The sequence below is a fragment of the Crinia signifera genome, chromosome 2 (assembly GCF_055691185.1).
Source record: "Crinia signifera chromosome 2, ASM5569118v1, whole genome shotgun sequence".
In the NCBI taxonomy this organism is placed as follows: domain Eukaryota; kingdom Metazoa; phylum Chordata; class Amphibia; order Anura; family Myobatrachidae; genus Crinia; species Crinia signifera.
This window is the reverse complement of record NC_139218.1, coordinates 89,758,846-89,772,843: the sequence shown is the minus strand read 5'-3', so window position 1 is coordinate 89,772,843 and position 13,998 is coordinate 89,758,846. Positions and strand designations below refer to the sequence as shown.

The 13,998-nt window shown below is 46.6% G+C and overlaps 1 protein-coding gene and 1 long non-coding RNA gene across 2 annotated transcripts in view; both read right to left on the bottom strand.

The window, feature by feature from the left end:
* Nucleotides 1-6,936: 6,936 nt before the first annotated feature.
* The window catches only part of LOC146059907 (uncharacterized), an 80,127-nt gene continuing 73,065 nt past the window's right edge, over nucleotides 6,937-13,998 (bottom strand). The window contains exons 6-7 of the mRNA XM_083172564.1: nucleotides 10,667-10,774; nucleotides 6,937-7,036 (exon numbers count right to left, since the gene is read on the bottom strand). Coding sequence (XP_083028690.1) covers nucleotides 6,937-7,036; nucleotides 10,667-10,774 — 208 coding nt within the window. The remainder of the gene's footprint in view (nucleotides 7,037-10,666; nucleotides 10,775-13,998) is intronic.
* The window catches only part of LOC146059908 (uncharacterized), a 13,761-nt gene continuing 11,055 nt past the window's right edge, over nucleotides 11,293-13,998 (bottom strand). The window contains exon 4 of the long non-coding RNA XR_014470333.1: nucleotides 11,293-11,482. This is a non-coding gene — a long non-coding RNA (uncharacterized LOC146059908). The remainder of the gene's footprint in view (nucleotides 11,483-13,998) is intronic.

Here is a 13,998-nt window from a genome sequence, read left to right as displayed (position 1 = left end):
TTGCAAGGATACGAGGGTGGTCAGTCTGTTAAAGTCAGAGGAATACATTTTGGCCACCGTGCTCGATCCTCGGTTTAAAGCATATGTTGTGTCTCTATTTCCGGCAGACACAAGTCTACAAAGGTGCAAAGACCTGCTATTCAGGAGTTTGTCATCTGAAGGGGACCGTGACACGGCCCCAGCGCCTCCTTCATTTTCTCCCCCACCTGTGCCTGTGAGGAAACAGCTGCGATTGCCCACACAACCCGCTGGCGGGGATGCGGGGTAGGCAGGAGGGAGTTTGGACATCTGGTCCGGACTCAAGGACCTGCCAACGATTGCTGACATGTCTACTGTAAGTGCATTGGATGCTGTCACCATTGAAAAAATGGTGGAGGATTACTTTGGTGACAGCATCCAAGTAGACATTTCAGACAGTCCTTACCTGTACTCTCAGGAAAAAAGGAAGTTTGGAAGCCCCTGTACAAACTGGCTCTATTTTACCTGAGTTGTCCCCCCTCCAGTGTGTACTCCGAAAGAGCTTTTAGTGCAGCGGGGAACCTGGTCAGTGAGCGGCGAAGGAGGTTGCTTCCGAAAAATGTAGAGAAAATTATGTTTAACAAAATAAATGATAAATAATTCAATGAAGACCAGGAAATGCCTCCAGAGATTATAACGGGACCAGTGATTGTGGAGTCCAGCGGGGACGAATTGATCATCTGTGAGGATGAGAAAGTACACACTGAAGGGGGCGAGGAATCAGAGGAGGAGTATGATGAGTGACGATGACATCTTGTCGCTGTAGAGCCAGTTTATACAGGGAGATATTATGAATTGTTTTTATTGTGTGGGGGCCCAAACAAACCAATCATTTCCGCCACAGTTTTGTAGCCCTGTTGCTGAAATCTTTGGTTTGTTAAAGTGTGCATGTCCTATTTTCGCAACATAAGGGTGGGTGGGAGGGCCCAAGGACAATTCCATCTTGCATCACCATTCATTATTCCTACTGCTGAGAGTCATTCATATGTGGGACTTGTCTTTTCAATGCATAAGACTGTTTGCATTCCACTAATGATAGTAATTGATTGCTGCAACAATCGCCCACTGCTCCTCGGCTGGTCGCAGCTCTCACCCTGCATTAATGTGGGAGTCTGCCACTGCAGCTCTCACCCTGCATTAATGTGGGAGTCTGCCACTGCAGCTCTCACCCTTTTTTTTTTTAGCCTTGATACTTTTAGGGATGCTGTACTAGCCGACACCTTTAGGTGGACTCTGGTCTGTCTTGTATCAAGCACAGTGGTCTCGTGTGCATGAGATTGTTCTCTGTCCTCTTCTAGAATTGTGTCACCATCTTCATTCTTGGTGAGAATGTGATCTCCCTGACCCTTCTGGTTGGAACAGCTCTCCAGCTCATCCAGTACCTGTACTTCTTTAGAATAGAATATAATAGAATCAACTTTATTGCGCACACTAGGATTTTTTTGTGGATTACAGTGCAGCATCAAGCAGGGATGAAAAGGGGATGAGGACATTACATAAAGACATTACAAGCATTTCATTTCTAGCTAGGACTATGGTTGTCAGGTCGCCAAGTAGGGACACATTGTTTGGCTGTTGTTATTGGGATTGCATTCACTTTGATTGGATTGTTCATGTGAAGGACGGCTAACGGAAAGAAGCTTCTTGCGGATCTGGACGTTTTGACAGGGATGGACCTGAACTGTCTTCCGGATGTTAGGAAGTCAAACAGGTTGTGACCAGGATGCAGCTTCTCCTTTGCGATCTACTAAGCGCGTTTCCTTACCCTGGATGAGAACAGATCCCTTATCGGGGAAAGGGGAGGTCGGTCACTATGATCCTTTCTGCAGTCTTCACTACCCTCTGCAGTTTTTGTTTGTTTTTCTCGCTTGTGCCACCGTACCAGATTGTGATCGAGGAACATAAGACAGACTCCACGATGGCGGTGTAGAATACGCACAGCAGCTCCCGTGGGATGTTGAATTTCCTGAGTATTCCCAGGAAGAACAGAGGCCTTTTTGATGTTTGTGGTTATGTTTAGTCCCCATCTTCGGTCGCTGGACATGGTTGGCCCCAGAAAATTAAAGGATTCAACCCGCGACACCACTGTGTTGGCTATTATTAGCGGGACTAGTGCATTTGGTTTTTTCCTGTAGTCGACCACCATCTCAACTGTTTTGGTGGGGGTTTAGATCGAGGTTGTTGCTGCTGCACCACTGCGTCAGCTTCTCCACTGCATGCCTGTAGGCGGTCTCATCACCATCCTTGATTAGGCTGATGATAGTGGTGTAATCTGCGAATTTGATGATTTTCACTGCAATCTGCATTCCAGTATCCCAGCAGCTGGCAAGATCGGTCATTTCTCTTAGTTTTAACTTTGCTAATCATGAATTGTATCTTCTCAGTCAACGAGGAATTGCTCAGAATAAGTCCATTCACATTTTTGGAAATATGGCTATCCACAGGTTGTTCAGTCTGCCATTTGAGATTGGGATCTTTCAGCACGGAGACAAAATGCACATCAGCTTCAGGATCAGACAAGGTGTTAAATGAGGTTTCTGCCATGAATTTCTCAAATAATCCCATTGGGCTGCAACAATCACGTTTCTTTGGTGAAATGGCAGAGTTAGTGGGATCCACGTGGTATTCCATCTCCTGACTTTCTTTCATGACCTCCGCACCGTTGTCTCCGGGGCTGTCACTTAGCACCAAAAAGCTGCATTAGCGGCCGCTGTTCTGTCGCGCGGATACCTGGTAACTTGAGTCCATGGGGTCTTCCTACTTCCCAAGATTACATTTAATAATAATAACACGATCAAGCCAGATATGGGTCTTATTGGATATTAAACTGACCAAAACAGATACACACTCTCAGAACAACTCAGTGCGCACGAAAATCCCACTGCTCCTCGGCTGCACATCGTAAACACGATTAAGCCAGATACGGGTCTTTTTGAATATTAAACTGATCGAAACAGTTACACATTTGCGCAGAAACTCTGTGCTGCACGAAACGCCCACCGGTCCTTGGCTGCACTCGGTAGGGACGCATGTGAAGCAGTGATGAAAGGGAACACCCGCCTAGCTAGCCAGATAGCTGAATCACCCTAGTGATCAATTGAGTGACAAAAGTAGCAGCCAGATAGCCCTCACATCCCATATAGGGGTCTTGTTGGCTGCTTACCCGTACATGTACGGTTAGGTAGTAAGACAACGGTTGCTGAAAAGTAATACATCTCCAACCCAGGGGTCCTAGAGAGGTGGAGGAACTCTTCCATCTGCCACCTTAAAATTGATTAGCCCCCTCCCCTCCCTAAGAGACGACTGCTAATAAATGAATAATAATCCAAAAATAAAACAATCAGATTAAATTAATTAATAATAATCATATTCACACTGGTAATAAATGAATAATAATCATAAAATTAAACAATCAGATCATTAAATTAATTAATAATAATCATAATCACATAATCAAGCCAGATAGGGGTTTTGTTGAATATTAAACTGATCAAAACAGTTACACACTTGCACAAAAACTACGTGCTGCATGAAACGCCCACCTCTCCTCTGCTGCACTGTGTAAACAGTGCACAATCAAGCCAGATAGGGGTCGTGGTACTTATTTTGAGGTTGTAGCAGGGGAGTGCAGCTACTCGTTAAACCTTGAGCGAAGATCAGTACTTCTCTATCGGGAAAGAACATCCAAATCGACCAAGCGCGCAGCTTCGGGAGGGACGCATATGAAGCAGTGAGGAAAGGGAACACCCGCCTAGCAAGCCAGATAGCTGAATACACCTTAGCGATCAATTGAGTGACAGAAGTAGCAGCCAGATAGCCCTCACATACCAGATAGGGGTCTTGTTGGCTGCTTACCCGTACATGTACGGTTAGATAGTAAGACACCGGTTGCTGAAAAAGCGATACATCTCCAACCCAGGGGTCCTAGAGAGGTGGAGGAACTTCCATCTGCCACCTTAAAATTGATTAGCCCCCTCCCCTCCACCCATTAGGCAATGATTTAAGAGATGACTGCTAATAAATGAATAATAATCACAAAATGAAACAATCAGATTACATTAATTAATAATTATCATAATCACACAATCAAGCCAGATAGGGGTCTTGTTGGATGTTAAACTGATCGAAACAGTTACACACTTGCAGACAAACTCTGTGCTGCACGAAATGCCCACTGCTCCTTGGCTGCACATGATAAACGATCAAGCCAGATAGGGGTCTTTTTGGGGCCTAGTTTTTTAAACTGCCATCCTGTCTGCCGCTGCAGTGCCACTCTTACATGAGCCACGTGTTTGTGCCGCACACTTGTGTGGCTAAAAATAGTTATCCAGCTACCTCGGTGCAACCTTTTGCCCTAAAAACAATATTGTGAGGTGTGAGGTGTTCAGAATAGACTGGAAATGAGTGGAAATGAATGTTATTGAGGTTAATAATAGTGTAGGAGCAAAATAAATAAATAATTCTTCGATTTTAGCAGTTTTTATGCTTTTTAAACAAAATCAGAACCCAAAACGTTTAGGGGGTGTTTTGGCAAAACCCATTAGAACCCAAAACCTGAAGGTAATCAGAACCCAAAACCCAAAAAGTAGCCGGTGCACATCCCTAATTGTAACCCCAATAACCCCTTCCCGACATTTGACGTGTATATACGTCATGGCCGGGAAGTACTTCCCAACACATGACGTATATATACGTCATGACTTTAAATTGCCACCCCGTCTCGGAACGAGGTGGCAGAGGGACAATGGCCCTTATTCTGATCGGTGCGGCCCGATCAGAATATGCGGCCACGACCGTGCAGGCGAATCCCCGCCTTCCATACGGATCGCCACCTGCCGTCCGTACGCGGATATGTGGCGATCCGCATGAAATTGGACGGGGATACGCCTCCTCCATGGTGGGAGCAGCCCCTGCATTCGATGGTCGCTGAACATCGAATGCAGGGCCGCACGCTCCACCAGGTCCCGCAACACAAGACCACACGGACACTTGTCCGTGTGAAATCTTGTATGGGGGCGGGCAGCTGACATCCGGCGATGTCAGATGCCTGCCCCGTATCCACGCGTCACGGCCTCATTACCATGCATACGCCCCGCGTTTGCATGGGAACGCCCATGAAACGCGGGGCGTATGCATAGGGTAATGAGGATAAGTAGCCCCTCACGCCCCTCTACGCCCCCTGTGCGGCGTATAGAGAATCCTTGCGGCGAAATCGCCTGCACATGCGCAGAGTGACCTCTGCACATGCGCAGAAGATAAACATCGGCGGCCCGTACGCAAGCGGGAATATCCGCATCGATCAGAATAAGGGCCAATGTCTGCTGTCCCTGACAGCAGACATCCTCCCTCATTGCCCAGGGGGGGCAGCGATGCCTCCCGTCTTGGGCGATCGCTGCTATTGGCTGTTAAAAAGTGAATAGCCAAAAGTAGCGTTGAAATGCATGTAGTGTAAAATTTAGACTCTGCTGCCCCCTAGCGTCCAAAAAAAAATAAAGGCGGTTTAAATAATGATTTAAAAATAAAGAATAGATATGGTCTTTGTTAGTTATTAACTATTTTGAGTGATATGATTATTTGTCTCACAAGCAGAAAATGGAACATTTTGCAAATAGCAAAATGTTCCATTTTTTCACGACACTTTGGTATTTTTCCCCCCAAAAAAAAAAACTGTATCGACCAAATTTCACCACTAATTTAAAGTACAATGTGTCACGGGAAAACAATCTCAAAATCACTGGGATAAGTAAAAGCAAAAAAAAGTTATACCCACTTAAGTGATACATGTCAGATTTGAAAAAAATGGCTCTGTCAGGAAGGCAAAAACTGGCTGCGTCAGGAAGGGGTTAAATATCAACATGCTGTAAATGTCGATATGGAGAAGGTATACATGCATTTGGTATGATTTGTTCTCAGATTACATGTGCAAAAGGTGTTTTTTACTAATTGAACATCCAGTAGTGTGTGTTTTGATCATAAATTGTGGTGATTAAACAACCATGTTGACTTGGATCTGTCGACCTTTAAACCATGTTGACGTTATCACTGTCAACCTGTAGTGGTTGTTCATGTGATTGTACACCTAGCCACTGGTTAGGTTTACAACTATTCCTGTGAAACTTTGACATGTTGAACATGATTATGTATATGATTAATTAAAATGACAGCCATTATATACTGAAATGTGTTCATGTTTTATTTAGATGAAGCATGATGGGTGCATAATATTTCTTACATTTTTGGTTTAGGAAGTTGAGTAAGGCTACCATACATATTTTAACAAATGTTTACATTAGGCAGAAATAAAAGTGCAGTTTAAGTGGTAATGTCCATATTGAGAAGTCTGCCATGTTTTTTCCAAAGCTCCAGACTCCCAGCCTGCTGTTGTGGTTTATCCATATCATCGCAATGTAGCGGATTTTGAACCTGCAGGTGAGATTTGATAGTGTTAACCAAAGCATTTTTACACATCACACATGCCTGTAACTAGTGTTCCCGCTAGGCTTCTTTTGCAGGGCGCTGCGCCCTGCCCGTTTTTTAGACCTCTAAATGCGCCCTTCCCTTTTCTTGTGTAGGACTATGCGCCCTTTCACTGTCCGCGGCCCGCTGACATGCCGCTGAGAACTCTCTCATTCGTGGCTGTCAGTGTCAGATATTGCCACTCTCTCCGCCCCTCCATCCCTGCTGCGCTGACATGCCGCTGAGAACTTTCTCATTGGTGGCTGTCAGTGTCGGAAATTCGTGAGATGATGGTGATATCATCTCACGAGAACAGGAAGTGCAGCAGCAGCGGGCACCTGGTAGGCGCACGCAGTACCCGCTACATGCGCACCGATGCCGGGCTGACCCGGCTTCCCCGGTGATCCTGCCATCTGCCGAGGCCTCATGAGTGCTGCTCCGTGGAAAGTACATGTGGCCCCATCACTTCTCTCCAACACTAGGATCCAGCACCTGCTGATCCTTGTCCCGGCCATAGAAGAGGTGCTGACGCTGCTGATAGACTGATCGGGTGCGGAGCTGGCTGTGAGTACATATAAAAATGTTTCTCTGTTACAGCCAGCGAGACACCTCTCTCCCCACTGTCTTCTACCTGCCCACTCTATACTGTCACCATTGCCTCCTTCCTGACCCCCACTGCACTGATCTGTCATGTCCCCTTGTCCTGGCACCTCTGTCCTCTCCTCAATGTCATGTTCCTGTCCCCTCTATCTGTTGCTATCATTCCTCTCTCCTGTCCCTATCCTCTCTATACCTATAAGTGTCACCTATGTACTGTCCCTGTCACTACTCTCAACTGTCCCCTCTGTCCTTTCTCTGCTCCATCTGTCCTGGTCTTGACGCTGTTCAATCCATGTCTATGTTATGGAATACATATGATATACCGGCAGTGAGAATGCCGGTATTCCCAGCATCCCAATACAGAGAACCCCAACAGTGCCCTAACCTTATCCCCCTAACCCAGCCCCCCCCCCCACACACACACACACCCACAGTTTTCCCCTCTATTGCCTTAGCCTGACCATAACCCCATTGTCAAAGTGCCTAACTCTAACCCCCACTTCCTGCGGCCTTTGCCTAACCCCCCTCGCAGTCTAACTCGGTCCTGCCTTGCCTTTTGTCCTGTCCCCACAAATTTGCATCCTTGCTGCTCCAGTCTAGTGGTGTGTGGTGAAATCAGCCGGGGGCCAGGGCTGGTTTAACGGGCAGTGAACGAACTAAAAAGAGGTGAGATGGCTCTGTGTGTGTGTCTGTAGCTGCCGTGCCTGGCTGGACTCTGCCTTACTGGGAACCTGGCTACTCTGCTCTGCATTTGCTGTATAACTGTGTTGCAGATTGCCCAAGCCCTGTCCCTGGTGTGCCCACTTGCTGCTGTGCATGGGTTACTAGGCTGCAGTGGGAATATGCCCCAAAGGCAACGCATGTGCAATCACCTTACAGTACTTCTTTATATGGGGGAGATGTACTAATGATTGAAGACTGTAAAGTGGAGAGAGATAATGTAACAGCCAATCAGTTCCTAGCTGCCATGTTAAATGCTGTGTTAAGAGGAGCTGACTTAGTTTATCGCTCTACACTGTAAAACGTGAATTTATTTCTTAATCTGGGTGGCCTGACGTGAATTTTGGCTCCATGTATGGGCACCTTAAACTGAATTTTGTCTGATTCCGTGTGGCATAATGTTTATGGGGCAAGTATAAGGAGGTCTACTATTGTGTTGCATAATGTACATAAGAGGTATATGGCGTGGCACACTACATTCAAGGACACGTCCCATTTTAGGTGACCACTCCCCCTTTAGGTGACCACACCCTTTTTTCTGGAGCGAGCGCGCCTTCGGCGCGCACATAACCCCATCCTTCACTTTTCAATCCCCCCGCCCTTTAAAATTTCTGCTTCGATCTCTCTCGATATAGATATATATATATTATATATATATATATTATATCGCATCATTTTGCCCTTTAAAATTAAAATGTGCCTTCCTGACTGAAAAATGTGCCCTCCCCGTGGTCAGCACCCTGCCCTAAAAAATTTCTAGAGTGAACACTATGTAACCTACAGCCTGCACTCTACAACTACACAACCATTACTGGAATTGTAAAATACTTTGCACATCCTGATTTAAATTAATATGTAGTGAAGCATGTGTTCAGGGGGGGGGGGGGGGGCACCTGGGCACGTGCCCCCCTGTCATTCATTTTGAAGATGAGGACCAGAGCTTTCAAATGAGCCCAGCCCCATGTCTCTAGCCCCCTGGGAACCGGAGATATCGTCTGGCAAAGCTGTAACATTTTTTCCACATATGATAATATGGGACCCGTCAATTCCAACCCCCACCCGGTTCTGATGGCTGCCAATTACCCCCTGGCATCACAGGAGCTTGTCGTTGATGTCATTCAATTCCAAATCGCTGGGCCTTCAATATAATATCAAGATGGTCCATATCGGTCAATTCGGTTCCAGAGATATAGCGTGTAAATCGATTTTTTAAATGTAATTTCATGGCTGTTCATGTTCTTTGAGGGAAGATTACTCTGGAACCAAACGTTCCAGTTTCACTGGACCAAAATCATTCAAAGCCCACTCAAAAGTTCTTCAATATGATACTTGTCTCATCTATATGGGTCAGTTAGTTCCGAAGATGTAGCTGGTTAAATTAGATAACTGGTTAAAGGGGGGAGAGGGGTGGTTTTCTCTCCCCCTCACACCAGAAAATGCAGGGACTAGGCTGGTGTAAAATGGGCCAACCTGGGAATGCATTTTCTGGTGTGAAATGGGTATTATTTCAAATAGCTGGGACCTGCAGTGCTCAGAATACAGCCAGGCTCTGCCACTGTCAGTGGCTATCACTTCTGCCTGGCGGCTGTCCCCCATTTACCACGAGCATGTATTCCCCGTTGGTAATGAGCATGTAATCCCACATGGCAACGAGCATGGAACCTCTGGCAATGAGCATGGAACCCTTGGCAATGAGCATGTAGATAAGCAGCACTTACTGTATGTAGCATAATTTTTAATAGGCATTATGGTGTTTGGCATAATACATAATGGACATCATGCCGTGTAACTTAACGTGCAATGGACATTATGGTGTAAATGTTTAATGCGCGCCTTTGGTGGACAATGTCCCTGTTTATGAAGCGTATTGTGAATTTTGGCTTAATCTGTGTGGCATTATGTGAATTTTGTCTCAATCCGTGTGGCATTATGTGAATTTTGGCTCAATCCGTGTGGCATTATGTGAATTTTGGCTCAATCCGTGGGGCATTATGTGAATTTTGACTCAATACATGTGGCATTATGTGAATTTTGGCTCAATCCGTGTGGCATTATGTGAATGTTGGCTCAATCCGTGTGGCATTATGTGAATTTTGGCTCAATCCATTTGGCATTATGTGAATTTTGGCTCAATCCGTGTGTTATTATGTAAATTTTGGCTCAATCCGTGTGGCATTATGTGAATTTTGACACAATCCATGTGGCATTATTTGAATTTTGGCTCATTCCATTTGGCATCATGTGTAAGGGGCAAGTATAATGGGGTCTAGTATTTTGTTGCATAATGTGTAGAAGTTGTATATGGTGTTGTAAACTACACTCAAGGACACGCCCCCTGTTGAGTGGCCACACCCCCTTTTCCGGAGCGCACCTTTGGCGCACGCACAACTACACTTCACTTTTGTTGCCATGGTGGGCCTGCGTACTTTAAATGCCAGGGCCTATTTTTAATCCCATTGCCACCCTCTCTCTGCCAGCATGTACACTGGCACCACTAACACTGGCCCTCCCCCACCTAAACCCTCTTTTATCATGGTGCCTCCCCTGTCATTTTATCCTGGATCCGCCCCTGGTTGTACACAACACATGCACTTGTCAACTATGATTGAGATGTGTTCTGTCAGCACATGACATTGCAATGGACGATTATAGTGTTGGAAATTTTTGCCCTACAAATACAGTGCAATGTAATGTGCCATTTTTAAACAAAGGAATCGATAGAAAGGTTTGTAAAACACCATCAACCATAGTTCCTTCATGGTGGACGTAGTAACCCACAACATACAGTAGATGCAATATGCATCTGCCAGACCACATCATTATAACTGATTTTGCATTTGCCACAAGCCAACATTCTGCTTAACATACTTACCTCTGTAATCTTATTTGTAGGAACATCACAGCCGATGCCAGAGACAACCGATCCCATACAGATGCTGGATGATATGAATAATCCTGGAGCCCGTCAACACATTGGAACCTGCACAACAAACAACACAGTCAATCAATGTTCCTCCCTATACTCAGTCACTTGGGCAGCAGCCCCCACTCCTACAAGGCACCAACTGTGAAGATACGGGTTCTTCAATCACTCAGAAACCGAGCAGATGAAACCAAAATATGGTTTATTTTTATCACAGCACACACATGTAGATAAAGACAGGAACAAGAGGCAAATGTAGCATATAAACGTTATCGGGTAGCAGTCCAATGGCAGTCCTTGTAGCAGCAGTTCCAAAGCACAAAACTATCACTCCTCCCCACAGCAGTGATAGCAGATAAGTCCACACGATACCTAGACAGAGCATAACCTCTTAGTCCAGGACAGTCCATCAAATCTTCTCCTGGCTTGTCTGCAAGTCATTTTAAAAACTTCTCAATTCCCACGGTGCACAAACCGAAAGTGGGCTTGCAGTGGATCTTGATTGGTGGATTCAAGAGTCAGGTATCACCCCCTCCCAGCTACTGCTGCTGCCCCCCCCCCCCCCCCCCCCCTGCTGGGGTCGGTTCCAGAAAGTCTGGAAGTGGCCAGAGATATGCAGAGCAGTGTCAATACAACGAACAATAACCAGCTGATTACGTTGTGTGGTGGTCACCCCCTGTGGACAACCTTCCTGTTGATAGCAGGGGAATTTGATCACCCCCTGTGGTGCCCGGTTCCACTAAGTCTGGTATTGACACAAAGGAACTGAAGATAGAGACACAAACACAGTCTGATTACATTATGTCCTGATTACCCCCTGTGGACATAACATATGGGTGAATCCATGCAATGTTCTTTCCTGGCTATTTCCTGTCAGACCATATTTGGGCAAGAGCGATCTGATCTGGAAATACACGCAGCTATGGGGAATATAGACATATATGGAGAACAAGAGGGTACCGACGGACTAAAATAGTACATTAATTACTACACCTAATAAAATATAATAATTACAGTCTTACGGTCAGTTTGCTAACCTCACATTCCTTCCCCTACTATTTTAGTCCCGGTATAAGTTGTTCAGGAACCAATAACAACCTGTAGTGGGATGCAGAGCAGAGAATCTGAGGTTTGGATGGACCATCTGAGTCCCACGGAGTGACATCATACCAAACCCATCTTGGAAGAGGCGGCTGGTTTGCAGAATCAGCAAGGGCAATATCACAATATAAGTTATGCATGTTAACTACCAAGTGAGTTAGCAATCCCCCGTCCTCAAATGCTGGGTACCCCCCCTCTGCAACATCGTAAACTTTCACACCGGGCACACCTATAGGGTGTGCTAATACTTTTGTCTCTGGCACAATGGGGCAGGGAGCAGTTTCCACCTCCCCCTCTTGCCCAAGGAACATCTGCCAAATGGCAGCCCAATATCGGAGCCCTGGCCCTGGCACTTCCGCCACTCTGTCAAGTCCTTCCTCCCTCAAACCCAAACTAGGGGCATGGCAAATTTCAGTACAGCATTTGGTCTCAATGCCCAGGGCTGAGAAGGGACCCTCCATCAGGAACAATTCCGCTGGTGGCTGCAGGGCAGGCTGGTCCAAGGCCAGTCCTACCCCCTCAAAAGCCTGGGTCTCACCTGCCGCTTCCTCTGCGCAGTCCTCAGTCTCCAGGATAACCACCTTCCCCAGCTGAATATGCTGGGCAGCCTGAAGCACGACATCATCTGCGACTGGTATGCTTGTGGCCTGGATGTTGTCGGATACTCCTCTAACCATGGTGATCTCCTCCTGGACGCAGTCCTCATAGATCCCCTGGCAGCAGGTTAATAATTCTGCATCTCCCACCTCAGCAAAAGGGAAGCAGTAGTGCAGCTCCTCCCGGGGTGCCTGGCTCACAGGCCCCACTTCCTTCATTTTGAGGATAACCTTCCCCTGTATAGAACACTGAGCAGCTTCTCCCCTAGGCTGTGGGAGAAGCTGTTGCAGGTGGTGCCTTTCATCACGCCCCCTGCGACACTGATCTTGCCATGCTGGGGTATCCAGGAGCCCGCGATCAATCGCCTCTTCCTCTGCCACCACGAAGCACTCCTCCAGACACTGCAATTGTTCCCACACACTCAACTGTGCACCGAAATGGAGGATCCATGCCCGATAATCAGCAAATGCATTTGTAGGATCTCCCTGATCGTGAAGGATCTGCTGAAGGATTTCCCCGCGAGTGCAGGATTGGATGGGTATACCTCGCAGCTGACATTCTGCTATCAGCTCCTCCATACTCATTTCTTCAAGGGCAGTTAGGGGCCCCCCTGACAACGACCCTTCTCTTGCGGTAACAATTAATTCTGTGGCAGACCCCTCGGTTGTCTGCCCAGATTGCAGTAGCCCCCTTCTAGACCTTTCCTCTGGTTCTATCTGGGGCATCAATTTATTCTGGACTTGTCCTTCAGCCTCAGAATATTGTCCTCTTTGTAGCATCTGGGTAACTGTAGCAATCACTTCCTCTGTAAATTCTACAAACTCTGGCTCCCCCAGCAGATCTCTGTTCTCTGTGCTTTCTGTGCTCGATGGTTGGTGTCTGAATGATCCCACTGTCGCTGCCGCCAAATGTGAAGATACGGGTTCTTCAATCACTCAGACACCGATCAGATGAAACCAAAATATGGTTTATTTTTATCACAGCACACACATGTAGATAAAGACAGGAACAAGAGGCAAATGTAGCATATAAACGTTATCGGGTAGCAGTCCAATGGCAGTCCTTGTAGCAGCAGTTCCAAAGCACAAAACTATCACTCCTCCCCACAGCAGTGATAGCAGATAAGTCCACACGATACCTAGACAGAGCATAACCTCTTAGTCCAGGACAGTCCATCAAATCTTCTCCTGGCTTGTCTGCAAGTCATTTTAAAAACTTCTCAATTCCCACGGTGCACAAACCGAAAGTGGGCTTGCAGTGGATCTTGATTGGTGGATTCAAGAGTCAGGTATCACCCCCTCCCAGCTACTGCTGCTGCCCCCCCCCCCCCCCCCTGCTGGGGTCGGTTCCAGAAAGTCTGGAAGTGGCCAGAGATATGCAGAGCAGTGTCAATACAACGAACAATAACCAGCTGATTACGTTGTGTGGTGGTCACCCCCTGTGGACAACCTTCCTGTTGATAGCAGGGGAATTTGATCACCCCCTGCGGTTCCACTAAGTCTGGTATTGACACAAAGGAACTGAAGATAGAGACACAAACACAGTCTGATTACATTATGTCCTGATTACCCCCTGTGGACATA